Source organism: Penicillium odoratum (genome assembly GCF_028828045.1).
Source record: "Penicillium odoratum strain IBT 22623 chromosome Unknown utg000008l_segment0_segment0, whole genome shotgun sequence".
Taxonomy (NCBI): domain Eukaryota; kingdom Fungi; phylum Ascomycota; class Eurotiomycetes; order Eurotiales; family Aspergillaceae; genus Penicillium; species Penicillium odoratum.
The window spans coordinates 2,131,791-2,150,532 of NW_026643150.1; the positions used below are offsets into that span (position 1 = coordinate 2,131,791).

The following is an 18,742-nucleotide window of genomic DNA, read 5'->3' on the forward strand; positions in this document are numbered from 1 at the left end:
TGTGTAAATGATCCGTAGCGCGTGAGTGTCAAGTCAAGAAAGTCAAACGCGTGTGCGCGGCGTTATCTCAGCAGATCTCCGTTATCGATTACTTGGCGAACTTGAACCTTTGACACCTTAACCTCAACGCTCCCACCCCGGAATTGCACAAATTCCCCCGATTTTCTTTGACCTTATCAAAGGAACCCATGAATATATAATAGAAACTGGTCAGATTCTAAGATTTGACCTGTGACCCACCGATCCCGCGATATACATCACGGAGGAAGTGCATTACCCGACTCAGCTCGAGCCCGACTATGCTGAGTCTACCGCTCCGGTCGATGTTATGACCTCGACACACCCCACTTCGACCTATTCCCGGTCGCCCTCGATTCTCTCAGAGCGCCGGGATATGCGCCGGTTGTCCGGCCTATCTGTTTCTTCCGCTGCCGATTCAAACCCAGCCCCCGACGCACAAGCGCCCGGCATCACTGAAGAGATCAGTGAGATCAAGCGATATGAGGACTTTACTACGATAGACTGGGTGCAGGATGCTGTGTATGAGCAAAGTCGTCGACGAGCTAAGCGACGAAATGGCACAGGATTCTGGGACCAGGAAGGCGTCTTTGGTTGGAGACGCAAGCTGGTGGAATCATACGATGCGGGTCAAGCCTGGCTTGTGGTGACCCTAGTTGGTGTGGCAATTGGTGTCAATTCAGCTTTGCTGAATATTATCACAGAGTGGTTGTCAGACATCAAGCTGGGTCATTGTACCACGGCATTTTACTTAAATGAGCAATTCTGCTGCTGGGGCGCTGAAGGAGGTTGCCAGGAATGGACACCTTGGACCGGTTTCTGGCTGTTTAATTATGTGGTTTATTTCTTTTTTGCGGTATGTCATGGTGTCACCTCTCTCGGCAAAATGGCTCGCTGATTAAAGAATCTAGGTGCTACTTGCTGCTATCGCGGCGATTCTGGTCAAGACTTTTGCGCCCTATGCCGCTGGCTCCGGTATTTCAGAGATCAAGTGTATTATTGCTGGATTTGTCATGAAGGGCTTCCTGGGTGCTTGGACGCTAATCATTAAGTCAATTGCTCTACCGCTAGCTATTGCATCTGGTCTCTCTGTTGGAAAGGAGGGTCCTAGTGTGCATTTTGCCGTCTGTACTGGTAACGTCATTTCACGGTTCTTTGGGAAATATAAGACTAGTGCATCCAAGACCAGAGAGATTTTGACTGCTTCCGCGGCAGCTGGTGTGGCCGTGGCCTTTGGAAGTCCGATAGGAGGTGTATTGTTCTCATTAGAGGTATGTTTGGTCTCAAGATCCAGCAACATTATCTTCTAACCCGCGGACAGGAGATCGCCAATTACTTCCCTCTCAAAACTTTGTGGCGCAGCTACTTCTGTGCCCTGGTGGCAACGAGTGTGCTAGCTGTACGTACAGTCCAATAGGGCGTTCAATGAAATTACTAACTGTCTTAGGCCTTGAACCCGTTCCGAACAGGACAGCTTGTCATGTTTCAGGTCGAATATGATCGCACATGGCACTTCTTTGAACTGATCTTCTTCATTTTCATCGGTGTCTTCGGTGGACTGTACGGCGCATTCGTGATTAAATGGAATCTTCGAATGGCATCATTTCGCAAGAAATACCTGGGCACTTACCCTATTGCCGAATCAGTTGTCCTGGCTGGTCTCACGGCTATTCTTTGCTATCCAAACATATTCTTGAAAATTAACATGACAGAGATGATGGAGATACTCTTCCGCGAATGTGGAGGTGGACACGATTATCACGGACTGTGCCAGTAAGGATACTACTAATCCCGAAACATATGGTTCTAACGCAATTTATGTAGAGAGCAAAACCGTTGGTCAATGGTTTTTTCATTGGCTATTGCCACCATTTTGCGCACTGGATTAGTGATTATTTCCTACGGCTGCAAAGTTCCTGCTGGTATTTTCGTCCCATCTATGGCCATCGGTGCATCCTTTGGACGAATGATAGGAATCATGGTGCAGGCACTGCATGAATCCTTCCCCAAGTCAGCGTTCTTCGCATCATGCGAGCCGGATGTTCAATGCATCACTCCAGGTACCTATGCTTTCTTGGGTGCCGGTGCAGCGCTGAGTGGAATCATGCACATCACTATCTCAGTCACAGTCATCATGTTTGAGTTGACAGGAGCTCTGACATACATTCTGCCTACCATGATCGTGGTGGGTATCACCAAAGCCGTTGGCGACCGATTTGGAAACGGCGGTATCGCCGACCGCATGATCTGGTTCAACGGATTCCCCTTCCTAGATAACAAGGAAGAGCACGTCTTCAATGTCCCAGTATCACACGCTATGACAACGGATCCACTATTCATTCCAGCGTCGGACTTTCCCGTGCGGGAAGCAGAGCACCTGCTCAGCGATAACAAGTTCCAGGGCTTTCCAATTGTCGAAGACCGGAGTAGCAAGACTCTCGTCGGATATATTGGACGCACAGAGCTCCGATACGCTATCGATCGTGCTCGAAGTCAGGGCCTTCTCTCCCCGCGTGCCCGATGCGTGTTCACCAAAGATGCCGCAGAGGCATCTGTCGCCCGTCGTGCATCCGGGCGCCAACACCTCGCCCCCGATACTTTTGATGCCATCCAGGATAGTGTTGGTGCTGGCATCGTCGACTTCTCGCGCTTTGTCGACCACACCCCTCTTACCGTACATCCGCGTCTCCCATTAGAGACTGTCATGGAGATTTTCAAAAAGATGGGCCCGCGTGTGATCATAGTCGAGCACCGCGGCCGCCTAGCCGGTCTGGTAACCGTCAAGGATTGTTTGAAGTACCAGTTCAAGGTTGAAGCCGAGGAACACGCCCTTGCAGCTACGAGCTCATCAGAATTTTCCACTCTTGGCGGTCATCTAAGCAATCCTCCACCAGAAACCCTGGATGACCGCTTATGGCGCCTGATCCAGACCGTCATCGGGTTCGTATCCAGATCTGGTCCACGCCGGCCTGTGAGGTTGCGTGAACGGGACCGACCCGGGTTGGCAGAGCCATCTGATATTCTAGATGGAACGGAGAATGAAGGGCTGGTTGAGTTGGAGGACAGAGAGGAACGGCCCCGACGTTAAGGCCGGTATTGCTTGATAGATTTGTTTATGTAATTCCCCGGACCTGTGAATTACTGTATGCGGTTAGTTTTGCCTCTTTTAGTTTAGCCCCCCCCCCCCCATACGTCGTTCTAAAAGCTCCGCCTTCAGTTGCTCCGGCATAAAAAGCTCGCTATGCCCTTTCGACCTCTTTCACCTCTCTGACGTTTCCTTTAACTCCTCTATCTTGCACTTATTACTACCCCCTTTCTCTTCGCTTCGGCCCCACCTACAATTACACCTCGGCTTTCAGCTCTATGCACTACCCCCTTTCAGTTTATGAGAAGCCGCTCGATCCGACGACCTATTCTATAATAGTAGCTACACAGTTGTAGGATTCCTAAGATAATACCTCCGTAGCAGCTTTATATGATATATAATCAAGTTTTCTACTCCTTAACTAAGCCATAGAAGCGTAGCTTACTACGAAGCTATCTAGATTTCTCTTTATAAGTCCACCTTGCCCGCCTTTGATACTAGCGGCCTCCTTAATAAATATAGAGTGCTAGTTATCCCTTAATGCCGTATATGTAGGTAATCTACCGCTCCTCGGGTTACATTACATAGCCCCAACGTCATAGTATAGCCCGCGAATCGCATGGCCTAGTTATCATCATTATCGGTCTTTGGTTCCTCTTTACCCAGTCAGTGGATTAAAAGAAGTATACTTTGGTAATATAAACTAATGACGAAAATACCGTAAGTATAGGCGGCCAAGTAGCCTTTCCAATACTAGTTAGTAGGTCTACGTACCTCCTTATTACTACTATGGATTTCCTCTTATCCATTTACTATAATATTATAGAGAATAAAGGATCTACTACGGGATCACCTAGCCGGTTACCCCATAGTGCATATATACAATAGGTTCCTATCCTATTTAGCTCACCTACCGCTTAACCTTTAGTCTGATAAGTCGGGCTATACTAGGCCTTAGCCGAGACTATAGCTAAGCTAGGCATATATTAAGGGAGAGGCCCTCTAGCAGGATCCGAACTTCAACATCAAGGTAATAGTTGGTCAATTGGGTATAAATGTTTGCGTGGCCTGTGAGTTACTCCGCTGAACTGCTTATCTAGCTTAGTCTGAATGGGGGCTGTGCAGAGCTGTACGCGTCCTCCAGTTTCCGAGGCTACTTGCTTACACCCGCTCTTCCCCTAACTCACCACCTTTGTATTTCTATCACGCTTTTTGCAGTCACATTTCACACATCATGGATCTCAAATATCTGGAGTAATCCTTGATAGGAGTCAGTCTTTGGTCACTGACGGTCATCTTTTGTCTCTTTCTATTCTGCATCTTACTTGCTGCCACTTCTATTGCTTTTTACGTCACGTTGAAAGGCCTAACAGCCATTTTCAAATCCTCTAAAAATGATTTATGGGAAGATTTGGAAGCCAAATATCAGCTTGCGAATCGCAAAAGCCTCCTCTTAATCGTGAACTTCATGGCCAAGTTTCAGACCTCGGAGCAGGAGATGAATGAACAACTCCAGTATCTTAAAAGAAAGGAAAAGCTGGTGGCTGAAGCGAATGCACTTGTACAGCGAGAAGTTTACCTGGCTGAAGAGATTGAACTTCAACAACGAGGAAGCGATCCAGCCCTGCATCCAGCAACACAACCGATCATCGACAACCACAAGAAGGAACTCAAAGATCTGTCGCCAAAACTGCACGAAAACTGGAAAAACCTCAAACAACATTCCTTCGAGTGCCCTGGGGGAGCGTGGATCCGAGATTATGACAGAAGAAGGTCTGCTACCACACGGGGTACCCATTCGCCCGCATGTGCAGGTCGAGGCGGATGCTGTGCATTTGGATGTGGCTGCTGTGACAAAATTCGCGCCTTCGGGGCAGTTCCGAAGGAAAGACCAGCTATGTACTTCTACTCAAACTGCACTATTGAATGTGCATGCTGCCATCGACGTGAGCTCCGTGCATTCCGTACCCAAGAGAAAAGTTTGATTTGATGCGGTATTTAAGATTGAAGTAAGCGGATCAGGTGCTTAGACTAGAGTTTGAACTTTTCCCCATTTTCACCGTCGTATTCATTCGATCATGTCTACCTATAGCGTGTACATATGCAAAAGCTACGAGGCGGTTGAGTAGCAATTCGAATCCAAGTCAACCTTAGAACTTCAGACTTTAATGCAGAACCGGTCTGGGTCCAAAGACAATAGCACCAAATGCCAAAAAGAATATGTACATCAAGTCAATCAATAGATCAATAAATGAATAGCTCAAGCTCCTTCCCTCATCCCCACCAAGATACATCCTGCTCCCATCATCGCCGCTCCAAGCCACCAAAGACCACCAACAGCCTCCCGGAACACAATCATACCAAATAGCGCCGTAGCGAGGAAGTTCGCCGACGTATTAGTGATAGAGACCTTGACCGTCGACGGTCCAGCTGTTAGGGCACGAGTGAAGAGAGCCCACATGATGATATTGCAGAGGACGTTAAGACCCAGGCAGGCCTGTTTGTTGTTAGTTCACACTCGGGATGGATAGGACATATCTAGGTAGGCAGAGTAGATTGGGAAACAAAGAACTTACACCTCGGACGAGTAGTTCCAGGAAAGGTGAGGATTCAAGACCAAAAAGGTGGGCTAGGGAATGCGCGAAGGATGTGGTGTGGTCATCCGTTGTTCTGTGTGCATATTAGCTGGGTTTTTCTCAGAGTTGTAATGGTTTATATGTAGTGGACAGATTTGATAGTAGCTCTGGGCTGATCTGGTCTGGTAGCTTACAGTTTCGCGAAGAGTCCGTTTAGCGCGGCGAAGGCGCCGCTTGCTAGGGCGAGGAGGATCCAGGGGGAAGTGGAAGATTTGGGCGCAGGAGAGGCCATAGTGGACTTTGAGTATGTGTATATATACACGGGTATATGAATATGAATGGAGATTGGCTAAATGCTGGGTTTAGAGCTGCATCTTCCTGGAAGCTGGTTAGGCGCGTCCAAGGGAGAGGTTAGATGCCAAGACTGATAAATGATAAGAGTGGATCGACATCTACACCGAAGCTACAGAGCGAGCTTTCTATAAAACCTTGGAAGTAATATTGAGCTGAGAGTTCATATATTTTGTTCTAGGATTGTATATAATTTTTTCTAGATAAAATATCCAAATCAAGGAGAAAGTCTCTGTAGCCGCCATCCACCCTCTACCTTCACATAACGAAACCGATCATGCAACCGACTACGACGACCCTGCCAGAACTCCACAGACTCCGGCACCAAACGAACACCTCCCCAGAACGGCGGAAGTGGAATATCCTTAACACCCTCGAATCGAGCCTCAATATCCCTCACCTGCTGCTCAAGCAACGCCCTCCCATCATCAATATCCGTCTCATCCAAACTAGCCAAAGCCTCCGACCCCGCCGCCGTCTCCTGCACATGCGCAACACTCTTCCTCCGCTGACGCTCCTCCAACTGTCCCGGCTCGGCAGACCAAAGAACCTTACTCTGCCAACTAGCCCACCCACCAATCTGACTCCCTCTCTCTCTTGTCCTCCAGTAAAGCTCACTCTCCTCCCGACTCAGCGGCTCCAAAATCCCCTCTACCCGTACCTGGCGCTCAACGCCCGCCCAGCTGAAAGTCAGCGCACCCCATCTATTACCCAGGTGAGAGACCGCGGCTTCGCTGGGTTCGGGTAGATTCGTGGATCCGGGTCCACCTTCTGCGCGCCCGAAGACTTGTCCGCCTTTACCTTCCCTGCTACCCCAATTACTGTAAACGACCCAGCCGCGTTCGTCGAGTTCCTTAAGGTAGACGCTGCGGGCGCTTACGCGGCCGGAGGGGAGCTCGGCTGTGGCTAGGGTGCAGGTTTCTGGAGCAGAGCTAGGGGCGAGGCGGGGGTCTTTGAACCAGGAGTGGAACTGGTGGAGGGGGTTTGTGCCATGGAGCTGGGAGACGGTTAAGGGTGGGTTTGTGACGAATTGATGGGCGCGTGCGGGGTGGGAGAGGATCTCGCTTTCGGTGGTAGAGTTTGGGGTTGAGGTGTCGGAGCGGAGGGCCTCGGCGGATTGAGATGCTGAGTCGGTGGCTTGGAGCTCGGGGGTCGTTGATATATCGCCCGGTGCAACTGTTGGAGAGTGGTCAGCTTGGAGCTATTCCCTCCAATTTTCGCGTCGGATGTGCGTGGGAGAGAAGTGTAGATGTAGATGTAGATGTAGATGTGAGAGGCATACAGATGAGCTTCTTTGGGCGTAAATGCCCCTCGTTTTGAGACATGGTTGGTTTGTTGGAGATGGAATTGAATGTACGAAGGCGGGGTTGGTGGGACTGAAAACGAATGCGGAGAAATGAGTCACGGACAGAAATAGAGACAGAGCGAGGAAGCATGAGAATAAACAATAAGTTGATTGAGGGAAGGAAAAGGAAAATGAAAGGGAAATTCCGGGAAATTGACGTAGGTTGGTCGCATCACACGACATCGGACCACTCTTAATCCCTTTCTAACTAAATGTAACATCATTTCTCTCCCGGTAATATAGCCTTCATGAACTTCGCCTTCACCCCCCTGATATATTGATCCGCCATAAGTTTCTGGATAATCGGTTGTGCATTATGATCCTCAAATGCCTGACGTCCCGCATAGCGCTCGAAGAAATGGAAGATATTAGGATCGTCAGCATCTCTGCAGATACAGTAATAAATCGAGCCGGGCTCGAACTGTGCGAGGCGAGTGGTCTCCGCATAGACGGCTTCTAGGGCATCCGCGTGCTCTGGATGAGCGTAGACAGTGCCGAAGACGACGAATTCATCCTCTGGGATTGGAGGGAGTTCGGTGAGGAATTCTTCGGATTCGTGGGTCATTGTCATTGTTATGTGGCTAGTTTCCAATGTTGGTTGGACCCTAAGAGGTATGAAATGGGAGGTAGAGATGGTTTTAGTGGATTTCTAAGGCTGGCAGTGCTCAAGTTTAATCTTTATGTGTTCATTTGAGTGTTTCGAAGCTAAATTAGTGCTAAATTAGTGCTAAACTACTCTTGTCGAGTCATCATGAGTCAAATCTACTAATAGGATGAGATAGCTAGCCAATTGAAAAGCCACTAAGAATAGGACTAGGAAGAACTCGGCATTCCGCCATCTTTATCTTTATCTGAGCTACACTCATCAGAATCAAATTTCAGTTCACTTTTTTTGTATTTTGACCTTGGCGTATGGAAGCGCCATGCAGAGCTGAGATGGGTCTATGAACACAAGAAAAGATATCGCACAATGGTATACATGCCGTTTTTATCCCCGAACGCCAGTTCCCGCTGAATGCATTTATAAATCGAATCCAGAATCCACCCACCAGGTATATCCAACAGCTGCTGCCCTACATGCGCCGAACCGGAAAAGCCCAAGTCTAAGCTCATGCCGAAGGGATCCAGCCCTGGCGAGATGGTGTAGGGTGCACCCGAAACCACAGCATTAATCTAACCTGGTAGAAAGTAGCCAGGAGAACAAAGAAACAAAAAACAAAAAACAAATCAAATCATAGACCAAGGGTATTAGACGGAGGGGGCTCCGCCTACAAGATCAAGGATCTTGCTAGCCACGGCAGCGGGGTATCCACGCGACATCATCTCCTGGACGATGTTTGCGGCGCTGCTGCGGTTGTCAGCACTGAGGAAGGCACGAGTCATGGCTTCGTAGGTGCTAGGCTCGCGCTTCTTGATGCCGATGCTGTCGTAGATGGCCTTGGCTTTGGCGACGTTGCCCTCCGTGGCCCATCCCTGGATGAGAGTGTTGGCAATGTACGCGGTCATCTCGATGTTGCGCTGCATCATACCCTGGACAATCTCCTCGGTGTCGGCGACGTGGTTGTTGGCGACCATTGCTTCAAAGAGAGCTTGGTACAAGCATGGCTGCAGGCTCACACGGTGGTCAGCGATGACGGAGTCGAAGATCTTGCGGGCAGCGGGAAGGTTGTGCTGGACACAGCCCTGCGCGTGAATCAAAGAGGCGTAGTGGACTGCATCGGGTTGCTGACCAGCAGCCTGCATAGACTTGAGCACATTCTCAGCAGCCGGCATGTCAACGGGCTCGAGGGAAGCGTGCGCGTCAACCAGCAACTTGTAGGTGTGCATGGTAGGCTTGATGTTGCGGGCTTGCATACGCTCGTAGTATGCCAGAACCTTGCTACGGTCCCGTTTGGTGTTCAGGAAGTACTGGATCATAGAGTTGTAAGGTGCAGGCCGGGCCTTGTAGTTAGGCATAGACTCCATCTCCTCGAACATCTCCTCAGCGAACCGCTCATCGCTCACACGGCACAGCGCGTTGACGATGGTTCCGTAAGTGACACTCGTTGGGCGAACGTTGTTGGCACGCATCTCGGCAAAGTAAGCAAGACAGTCGTCAATGCGACGAGCCTTGCCGAGCTTGCCGATCAGCGCATTATACAAGAACGAAGTAGGCTCAACGCCTTCGGCCACAGCACGGTGGAAGATCTTCAAGGCTTCAGTGGCCTCATCGAAGGTCTTGGTAGACTCCTTCAAAGTTGTAATGTAGAGACCAAAGGTGTTAGCTGAAGGCGCAGAGCCCAGACCAAGAAGCTCTTGGTGGAACTGGCCAGCCAGCTGACGGTCTCCAAGAGTAAGGTAGGCAGCAACCATTGCATCGAGGATTGAAACCCAGCCGTACTTCACAGCGTTGTGAGCCAGGTTGAGCGGAACATCAACCCGAGCCATATTGTGAATCTCATGAACCAACTCCGGCCGACCAGTCTTGGCAGCGGCGGTGATCAGCTTGGCGTATGTGATGTAGCGAGGGTGGCGACCAATGCGGCGCATGTTCTTCAGTCGGATCAAAGCGTCGTTGAGGTGTGTCTCGGCCCGTCCAGCGGTCTTCTCGAGCTCATCGGCAATGAGAGCAGAGCCGCGGAAGTCCGTGGCATAGGCATAGGGGTCGAAGGAATCAGGTTTCGAAGAAGGTGTCGTAAGGGAGGTTTCAACGGAGACAGGGCTGTGACGCGCAGACAACATGGATGTCTGGGAAGTAGCCTCCAGGTGGTCTTGCCATCTCTTGACGATGTCGGGACGGTTAGTGAAGAGTTGAGCGACAACCTGGTCAACCAAGCCAGTGGTGTAGTTGTCCATGGGAAGGGAAGTTGACAAAGCCACATCGAGCATGTGGGCAAAGCGGACTGGGTGGGCGACATCAAACAGCATGGCAGTGTTGCTGGCAAGCATACCAGCTTGAACCCGAAGAGCAAGGGTGAGATCGGACTGGCTCAACTGGGAGATACCCATGGGGCCGAGATTAGCAACGGCATGTTCAGCCAGAGGAGATACCAGACCGCCGTTGTCGAACATGGACCACAAAAGGGACATTGCTGACTGGGGGGACAGCACGGCAGCGGTCTGAACAATGACACGTCCAAAGAGGTGGAGGGACTCCGTGATCTGCTCTCGAGTGGCTGAGGTGCTAGCGGGCTGTTCGGCAGAAGCAGCGCGGATGCGAGCAAACATGTTGCGACCTTCCTGCAGACCTGCCTCAACCTGGCCACTCTTCATCAACGCCACCACGTACATAGCGGTCGGCTGAACCATATCCGGGGTTGCCTGACCTACAGTGTTCAACATGATCCACAAGGCACGAGCCGCAGAAATATCGCCCCGACGAATGTGGAGGGCGAAAAGTGAAATGGCGGGGACCTGGCGTATGGCCGGCGATGTGGACAGACGATCATACGCTTCAGAGGCAGTGGTCAGATCGCCTGCGTCAGCCGCGGTCACACAAATCTTGGAAATGGCCTGATCCCGAGCCTCATCGTGGAGCTCAGCCTTGGCCTTCTCTAAAGCCTTGCTGTACTCCCCAATGTTCACAGAGTGTTGCACAAATGCTTCCTGAATAATCACGCTTTCCACAGCAGCCCAACGGCTCTCACGGTTCTCGGTGACTTCATCAAACGAAGAGCGAATCCGATTAAGGAAGTTCATCGCACCCTCTTCCTTGCCACAAGAGAGGTAAGCACGAATGAGGGCTGCATACACTTGCCCGTCTAGTCGCTGGACGATACTGAAAACTCCGCTATCGTCCGAGACTGCAAGGCTTCGGTACTCCTCATAGCACTCCACCGCACTCTTGAGGTCACCAGAGCTGGCAAACGCATCAATCATATAAGGGTAAATGGTGGCATGGGGTTGGACCTTCTGCGATTCCATGTGAGCGTAGATAAGAACCATGTCTTCCACCATACCCTCACGGGCACAGGCAATGATGAGATGGCGGTACAAGTTGATAGGGAAGACAAGGAGCGGGTGTCGGGTAATGGCGGTGTTGAACAGCTTTACGGCAATGGACAGGGAGTGGTCCTCGGCCAGAATGTCGCGTTCCAGCTCGCGGGACTGAAGCATGAACTTGCCAGGCTCTTCCATTCCGCCATAACGGACCCGCTCCTGCTCCAAAATCTCCTTGGCCTTGATCGCATCGTTAGCGTTGGCGACCAAGAGCTGAAGGAGGGTCTCATAGGTATCTTCGTCGGGAATTACCCTGCGACGAAGCATATCCGAGTAAACATCCAGAGCCTTGGGGATCGCCTGCGCAGCCTCGGGGTGAAGTCCGATGGCAGCAACCAGGAGGGCATTGTATGCCTCCACAGTCGGTGTCAGGCCCTCCCGAAGCACGGCCTCAAAGGCAGCAGGGATATCCGCCAGTTTCTCAGACTTGGCCAGCTGCACGATCTGCGCCGATGCAGCCCGCGACTCCTCTGAGATCGCCTCTGAGAGAACAACATCTTCGACGGATGCCTTCGCCTCTGTCACCTCTGATGCTTCCTCCGATTGTTCATGCTCCTCCTGGATCTGCTGGATCTCTCTAGCCACCGCCTCCTCCACCTGGGCGCTGACATTTTCGTTCACGGCAGCCTTGGTGAGATGCGGGGGTACAGAGTCGGACCGGTCTTCGTGAGCCTGCTCGATGATTTCCTCGGCCGATGGCTTCCAATCAATGCGACGCTTGAACTGGAACTGACACCAGTCGCTATCGTCGCCGGTCTGCTGAGCGTGCTGCCAGGCGGCATAGTAGGCAGCTAGACCAGAATCCCCTGATCCAGAAGCGCCTTGGCTGGCCTTGGCGCCACTGCCTGACGAGCTGGACGCGTTGGAGAAAGCATTCTGTAATTGGGTACGGGAGAACTTGGCGGGTTGCGAGGCGATGGAATTGAAGGGGGTTGTTGACGCGTAGGACTGCGACGCTGCGACTACCGATTGAGCATAGCCATGGGTGAAGGCCTTGGTGAGACTCTGGCGCGCGAGGTGGGTGAACGGCTTAAAAACCATTTATCTAGCGGGCGACCTCTTCAGTGCGAAGAGGCAATGCTGGAAGTTGAAAAGTCAGTTGAAGCCTGCGACAAGAGGCTGGGTGTAAGCGGACCTTGCACTCAGAATGGTATTGAAAATGCAAGCTCATTGGACGACTCCGTGTCGCCAATGAACGCGCTGTGGTAAGGAAGGTAAATGATTGTGGTTAGTAATTAGCGGTAGAATGTAAGATCCTCAAGTTAATGGGATGTAAATGGGATAAAAGTATGAAGAGAAAAATAGGTCAAATGTTCAGAAAGATGACGAAGAGTCAAGTGTAAAAAGAATTATGAAATCTCACACGCTAAACTTCTGGAAGGAGATGGAGAGTTTCACAGGTGGGCCATCAAACTATAGGGCCGATCTTCTCCGGAGAATCCTCTAGATGTACTAAGTACCTTCGAATTGATAGTTGGTTAGGGGAAACCACTCGCCAACTTCTGTACTTTGTACATCGGAATCTAATCTATTGTAAGAATCAGATACGTCAATAAAAAAAGATTGACTTAATGTACTTTCTACCTCATAATATGATAGATTAACTTTTATGATCAGTATAATATCAATGTATCGAGTACATATCAGCTTCCTCTATACTTGTTTTTTATCTGTTCCTGTTCAAGGGGTCATGTGGTTTGTCAGAAATTCAATGAAAGTGGAGTTGAACACGAATACGCCAACCAATCAAATCCATTAAAATATGACTCACTCAATCGGTCCCGATTCTTTTTCTTCGGACCAACATGGTCCCTTCCCCGACTCTCACGGATTCGGCGTTAACGGTGTTTGAAGTCCGCGGAGTTGAACTTTTGTCTCCGGACGAAACATTCCGTGAGGCATATACTTTGCGCTTTCCAGGGGCTGAGTCTTCCCTTCAATATCCGCACACAACCGATGGGACTTTGCTTTTCTAAATCAAACCATGAAACGGCGGTTTCAATCTCACCGAATACCCTGGGGGTGCAAATAAATTATGTAGAATGCTTTTGACGGGCTGGATATGCCAAGAGATGGTTTGAGGATTATGGAAGTACAATTGATTAGCATCCTTGTCACGTGACGACAGGTCTATCTATAACACAGTTATATGCTTGGTCTGTGCTTAAATAACGGGCCCGATTAACTATGGTCCGCTCTTGGAGTTAACACCATTTGGTCAGTTCTGACGTCAGGCCAGACTCATTCTGGTAATATGCCTAAATCGGTAAATGGAGAGAGCCCGGACGCATAATGACAGTGTCGATCGATTTCCCGTGTGATGAACCATGGTCCATCACAAAGAGAGATAGCACAACGCGGAATAAGCTAACACCACAAAGACCTCATCCTTGTTATTACCAGGCTGACTGAGCATAGCTCATGGTGGTTCGTCGTTAGCAGACCTCTGAAGCTGGTATCTCAAGACAGAAGGAAAGGCCGCCTGCTAACTCATATACAGTTTCACAGCAATCTAGGGTGGACATTAACCGAATCCCAGGGGGGCTTCAGGTCGATCTATACCACTCTATGGTTTAGGGTACTCGGTATGTACTCTAGTCACTCCATATACCTAGGTAGCTGCCGCCGTTTTATGAGGACGCTCAGAGTCAGGCTCACAGTAAATTTCAGTCCGGGCTCAGACTCACTGAACTTTCGGATTAACTAGAGGCATCTATTGAGCACTTAATACACCTTCAGTCCATACTCAAAGATCATTTGCCTTAAGAGGCCAAAGTACTAAAATGTATATTGACTTACTCATCAAGGCTTCTGCAATCAAGAACTTGATTTCAGACCCTGCTTGATGATATCCGCCGCCTTCTCAGCAACTGCAAACACAGTCGCTTGGATGTTGCCTCTCGGTTCCAAGGGGAATATGCTAGCATCGACAACCCGGATATTTGCCGATCCATACACCTTCAAATGGGAATCCACAACGCCTCCATCTTCCCGCGGCATCATGACACAGGTCCCACTGACATGATACATAGACAAGACGAGCTCTTTACACAGCTCCTTTGCCTTCTCTACGTCTGTCAGCGGTTCCGGTGTGTGCAGGCGCTCACCACCCTTTTTCAGTAGTGATGCTAGCGGCTCCGCCTCTGCAATCTTGTCCATCCACATACTATGGCGAGCATGCAGCTCCAGATCAACCGAGTTACGGAGTGTTCCATGATCGATCATAGGAGCCGCCTTGGGATCGGAAGATTGAATATGGACGGACCCCCGTGATAGGGGGTGGCTGAGCAGAGAAACAATGCTAATGAAGAATCCCGGATGCCCGAGACCAAAGAGACGCTTTGGTTCTTCTTCTCGGGGCAATAGCTGGAATGGCGCTAGGATTTATTGAGCTGTGGGCTCTTCGGGATTTTGGAATAGGGCCTGCAATGCTTCATATTGCTTCTTGTGTGTCCGCGAAATGCAGGGATCATTGATTGTGACTTGGAGATTCCGGAGCAACTGTTCCCGCTCAGCTGGAGACATATTCAGGCATGGCATAAATGCAGAGATTAGTGGTACCATGCCGAGAGGGCCCGAGCCATCCTTTTGATAAGCTGCCATTGCAGCGGCCGCAATTGCCGGGTCCCTCGCCATATCGCCTGATGGCATGCCGTCTGCGACCTCGTATCCAAACGAGACAATCCCGTGATCTTGCAGGTTCTCTCCAACGCCGGGGTTATTGATGACTGTTGGAATCCCGTGAGATTGGAGGATCTTTTCATCTCCAATACCTGACAATTCTAGAATTTGAGAGGATTGTGTTGTTCCGGCCGCAAGGATAACTTCCTTCTCGACCGACACCGTGTAAACATGTGAATTCTTGGTGAATCGAACACTAGTCGCGACAACTTCGTTCTCCCGCTTCTCCAACAAGAGCTTTTCAACCAAGGCTCCGGTCACGACTCGCAGATTGGGACGAGCTTGTACCTCCAGTGTCAGGTACGCGGCTGCAGAATGACTTCTGGTGTGGGTAATTGGATCCACAGCACCGGGGCTCACAAAGGGGCCTGTACCGGCCCCGTTGATTGGATCTTCGACCTGCGGATATCCAAGAGTCTTGAAGGTGTCCATCCAAGCCGAATGATAAGGCATGTACTGGTCCCCGAATGACACTTGCACGGGACCTTCATTACCCTGATCATGCTGGTCATATTTCATTCCCTTGAAGAATAGACGGTTCTCACTCGATGGGGGCGAGGCCGTGTGGAACTTGCGAATATACGGGGCTAACCCGTCCCAGCCCCACCCGGGGTTGCCCAGTGCCTCCCAGGCATCTAAACCGGACCGAGATGGATAGATGACCATTCCCAAATTGATCGCCGAGGAGCCTCCTAAAGTGCGACCTTTGTTCGCTAAGAGTTTGCGGCCATTGAGTTGTTCCTACACGATAAAGATAAGAATCGTATTTCATGGGTTGGAATGGTCCTGTAGCAAATTACCTGGGGAATGGATCGGAAGTTCCAATCGAAATTATCGTCTTCAAAGGTGGCCGGACCCAGGCCCGGGATATTGATCCGGGGATCATTAAGACGGTTTGTTCCAGCCTCCAGGACGAGGACCCTAATGTTGGGGTTTTCTGTGAGTCGATTTGCTACCACGAGGCCAGCAGTTCCACCTCCGACAATCACAAAGTCGTAAGTTGCGTTCTCGAGCCCATCAGAGGCTTCGGTGTCAAAAGATCCCATACCCAATGATTTATTGATATGCGACCTAAGTATCAAGCGAATATTGAGATTGAAAATATGGAATCTTCCTGGGGAAAGAGGAGGAAGGATGGAGGGACGGCATCTTAGTTCATTATGTACGCTGCATAACATATAAACAATGTACAATTCATTGTTAGTGCCTCTGAGGGATCCATACGACGGGAGGATAGATAACCCCTGAATCCCTCACTCAGCAGTTGCCCCGACGCCAAAAAAAAAACCCATTCAATTTGATCACTGTCTAGTCTAGGATACCAACGTGGCGTGGCAACGGCATGGGCCACGCACTGATTACACAATTTTATCAAGACGTTCCTTATACTCCGTACATAATTTCCAATCAACACAAAATTCATCACCTAGAAACCCTCCAAGTTCACCAGCCGAATCTTTGAACTTTGACCTCCGAACTAAGTTGACCATGTGGGGAGACAAATCCTTTGTGTCCGGGTGAAACACCCGTGTATGGTTGGGGGCCGGAGTCCTGAACTTCCCAAAAAGGGAAAGAAAGCGAGGTACATAGATGCCACGCTCTATCTTAACCTGGCTCGGTTTTAAAAAGTCCATCCTGCTCTTAAGGCCGAATTCAATGAAGATGAACTCAATTCCACAGTTGGTTCTTTGATCGGGAACCTCGGCAGACAGGGCTATATCATTGGCCGCCCTTATTGTCTCCCAGGCTATTAGACTATCCTAGGCTAAATACTCATGGGCGTTAAAATGATAGTTAAATGCGAATAGGACTCGTGTCGCTATAGTAATTTGGTATTTTTTTTCTTTCTTTCTTTCTTTGACGGTCTGCCACTTCCATGTAAAGATACTCCTTACATATGCATGATTCAAAAGAACGTAAGCCGTCCGCGAAAGGTTAAATCCCACTCTTTCTCAACTTAAAACATGGTATTGACTCTACTGAGCCTGGGCACTGTATGGCGTCAACCTAGCGGCATCAGAGTAACCATTTCAGGCTTAGTTTTGATGAGGATAGGCCGAAGCGCTGATTCAGTGAATCCTGATTCCTGAATCCTCTGACTTCACACAGTATAGAAAAAAGAAAGTAAGAAAGAAGGATGCCATGCATTATATTAGCCTTCGTCGCTCGGAAATGAGCACACTCGTCCCGCTGTTTTTCCTACCTAGATGACCATGGAATGGTTATATCGACCAGCCTGAACGATTCACAGTAATAGAGGGAAGAACGCGACGATGGGCAACTATGGACTTGTTGCAAAGAGTGGCAGGGACATAGTGGTCGTCATGCTCGTCTTTGGACCTCTGTGCCTAATTTCAACAGTTCTTCGGATCGTGTCCCGGAGAATGAGAAACATTAGCTTGGGGTTGGAGGACTACTTCATGATAATTGCGACGGTGAGTGCGCTCGTTACCTCCGTCGTAGGGTGTGGCTGACCCAGTGCATAGTGCATGGTGACAGTCTCAACTGTGGTTGTGATCCTAAGTATGACACCCATTCTGACTGTAACAACAGAGATAACATGCTCACAAAATTTGCGCTCAGCGGTAACAAATGGAGGCGTCGGGCTACATGCAACCCAGGTCACTCTTTCAGATATCGAGTTCAACCTCAAGGTATGAGCAAAATAATGCCCTTTTCTTGACCAATTGATTAAACTCACCACGATACGGAGTAGATGATTATCGTCTGTCAGGCTCTCTATGGAACAGGTCTCGCCCTCGTCAAAACATCCATGATGATCCTCTACCATAAGCTCTTCGGCACAAAATCCAGTATGCGAATTGCCATTTACGCCACCGGCGCCATTGTGTGGGCTTGGGCGCTGAGTATAATTCTTGAATCCTTTTTTCTTTGCCATCCTGTCGAATACAACTGGAATCCAATGCTACAGGGTGGCGGATGCGGGAATCGCAACGCGGCCTTCGTGGTGGCCGGAGTGCTCAATATGTTCACCGATTTGCTAGTCATGTCGCTTCCAATCCCATATATCTGGAAGCTACAGCTACCAGTGGGGCGGAGGATTGGTTTATCAGTGGCATTCTCTCTAGGACTCTTGTGAGTGAATCTGCGGTTGCTCTAGGCTCCTTTGTAGAACTAACCTACGTTCACCACAGCGTCAGCGCAATAAGTATGGTCCGGGTCGTCAGTCTTATGCACATCAACTTCAAAGACGTCACATACACTCTCCCCATTCCTTTGATGTGGAGCATTGTCGAAGAACAACTCGCCATCGTCACGGCCAACCTACCCCTTCTCCGCCGGGTATTCTCCTCTTTGCTTTCAGGAAATTGGCTTGGCTCGTCATCTGGCGGGATGGGAACACCATCAGGGGAGATAAATGGTGTGAAGCGCTCGACGCAGAATTACTCTCTCACTCGCGTGGATGTCGGTGCCAATCGAAGTGTTATCACATCACATAACACCAATTCTCCGAATCTAAACAACACGAGGTGGAGTGATGACGGGCAATCGGATACAGAATTGGCGGCAAATGGGATGCCTCCTGATGGTATTCAAATGTGGAAGGAATTTCGGGTTGACTCGAATAGATAAAACGGTGCACACGTAAGCGAAGAGCGCTCTGTGATTATATGAGATCGACCGATATTTAGGGTCGTGATCCGTGCACCACGGATTTTACCTACCACACCACGTTACATAAGCTAC

The 18,742-nt window shown here is 49.8% G+C and overlaps 7 protein-coding genes across 7 annotated transcripts; 3 read left to right on the forward strand and 4 right to left on the reverse strand.

Annotated features, from left to right (window-relative positions):
• Positions 1-328: 328 nt before the first annotated feature.
• N7520_011010 (chloride channel protein) lies at positions 329-3,106 on the forward strand (the record flags this gene model as incomplete). Its single annotated transcript, XM_057144943.1, has 5 exons — positions 329-874; positions 930-1,289; positions 1,340-1,417; positions 1,466-1,791; positions 1,843-3,106. 5 exons carry the CDS (start codon positions 329-331, stop codon positions 3,104-3,106), a joined length of 2,574 nt encoding a protein of 857 aa, XP_056990697.1.
• Positions 3,107-4,571: 1,465 nt separating this feature from the next.
• N7520_011011 (uncharacterized protein) lies at positions 4,572-5,088 on the forward strand (the record flags this gene model as incomplete). Its single annotated transcript, XM_057144944.1, has 2 exons — positions 4,572-4,783; positions 4,836-5,088. The coding sequence occupies 2 exons, from the start codon at positions 4,572-4,574 to the stop codon at positions 5,086-5,088; spliced, it is 465 nt and encodes a 154-aa protein (XP_056990698.1).
• Positions 5,089-5,363: 275 nt separating this feature from the next.
• N7520_011012 (pyridoxamine-phosphate oxidase PDX3) lies at positions 5,364-7,355 on the reverse strand (the record flags this gene model as incomplete). The annotated part of the gene is made up of 5 exons (XM_057144945.1): positions 5,364-5,600; positions 5,680-5,773; positions 5,874-6,028; positions 6,287-7,206; positions 7,313-7,355. The coding sequence occupies 5 exons, from the start codon at positions 7,353-7,355 to the stop codon at positions 5,364-5,366; spliced, it is 1,449 nt and encodes a 482-aa protein (XP_056990699.1).
• A 240-nt stretch (positions 7,356-7,595) lies between these two features.
• N7520_011013 (putative quinol monooxygenase) lies at positions 7,596-7,940 on the reverse strand (the record flags this gene model as incomplete). Its single annotated transcript, XM_057144946.1, has 1 exon — positions 7,596-7,940. One exon carries the CDS (start codon positions 7,938-7,940, stop codon positions 7,596-7,598), a length of 345 nt encoding a protein of 114 aa, XP_056990700.1.
• A 683-nt stretch (positions 7,941-8,623) lies between these two features.
• N7520_011014 (pentatricopeptide repeat protein) lies at positions 8,624-12,394 on the reverse strand (the record flags this gene model as incomplete). The annotated part of the gene is made up of 1 exon (XM_057144947.1): positions 8,624-12,394. The coding sequence occupies one exon, from the start codon at positions 12,392-12,394 to the stop codon at positions 8,624-8,626; it is 3,771 nt and encodes a 1,256-aa protein (XP_056990701.1).
• A 1,776-nt stretch (positions 12,395-14,170) lies between these two features.
• N7520_011015 (GMC family oxidoreductase) lies at positions 14,171-16,080 on the reverse strand (the record flags this gene model as incomplete). Its single annotated transcript, XM_057144948.1, has 3 exons — positions 14,171-14,719; positions 14,915-15,775; positions 15,835-16,080. The coding sequence occupies 3 exons, from the start codon at positions 16,078-16,080 to the stop codon at positions 14,171-14,173; spliced, it is 1,656 nt and encodes a 551-aa protein (XP_056990702.1).
• Positions 16,081-17,418: 1,338 nt separating this feature from the next.
• On the forward strand, positions 17,419-18,628 carry N7520_011016 (uncharacterized protein; the record flags this gene model as incomplete). Its single annotated transcript, XM_057144949.1, has 4 exons — positions 17,419-17,469; positions 17,521-17,688; positions 17,751-18,130; positions 18,190-18,628. The coding sequence occupies 4 exons, from the start codon at positions 17,419-17,421 to the stop codon at positions 18,626-18,628; spliced, it is 1,038 nt and encodes a 345-aa protein (XP_056990703.1).
• Positions 18,629-18,742: the final 114 nt, after the last annotated feature.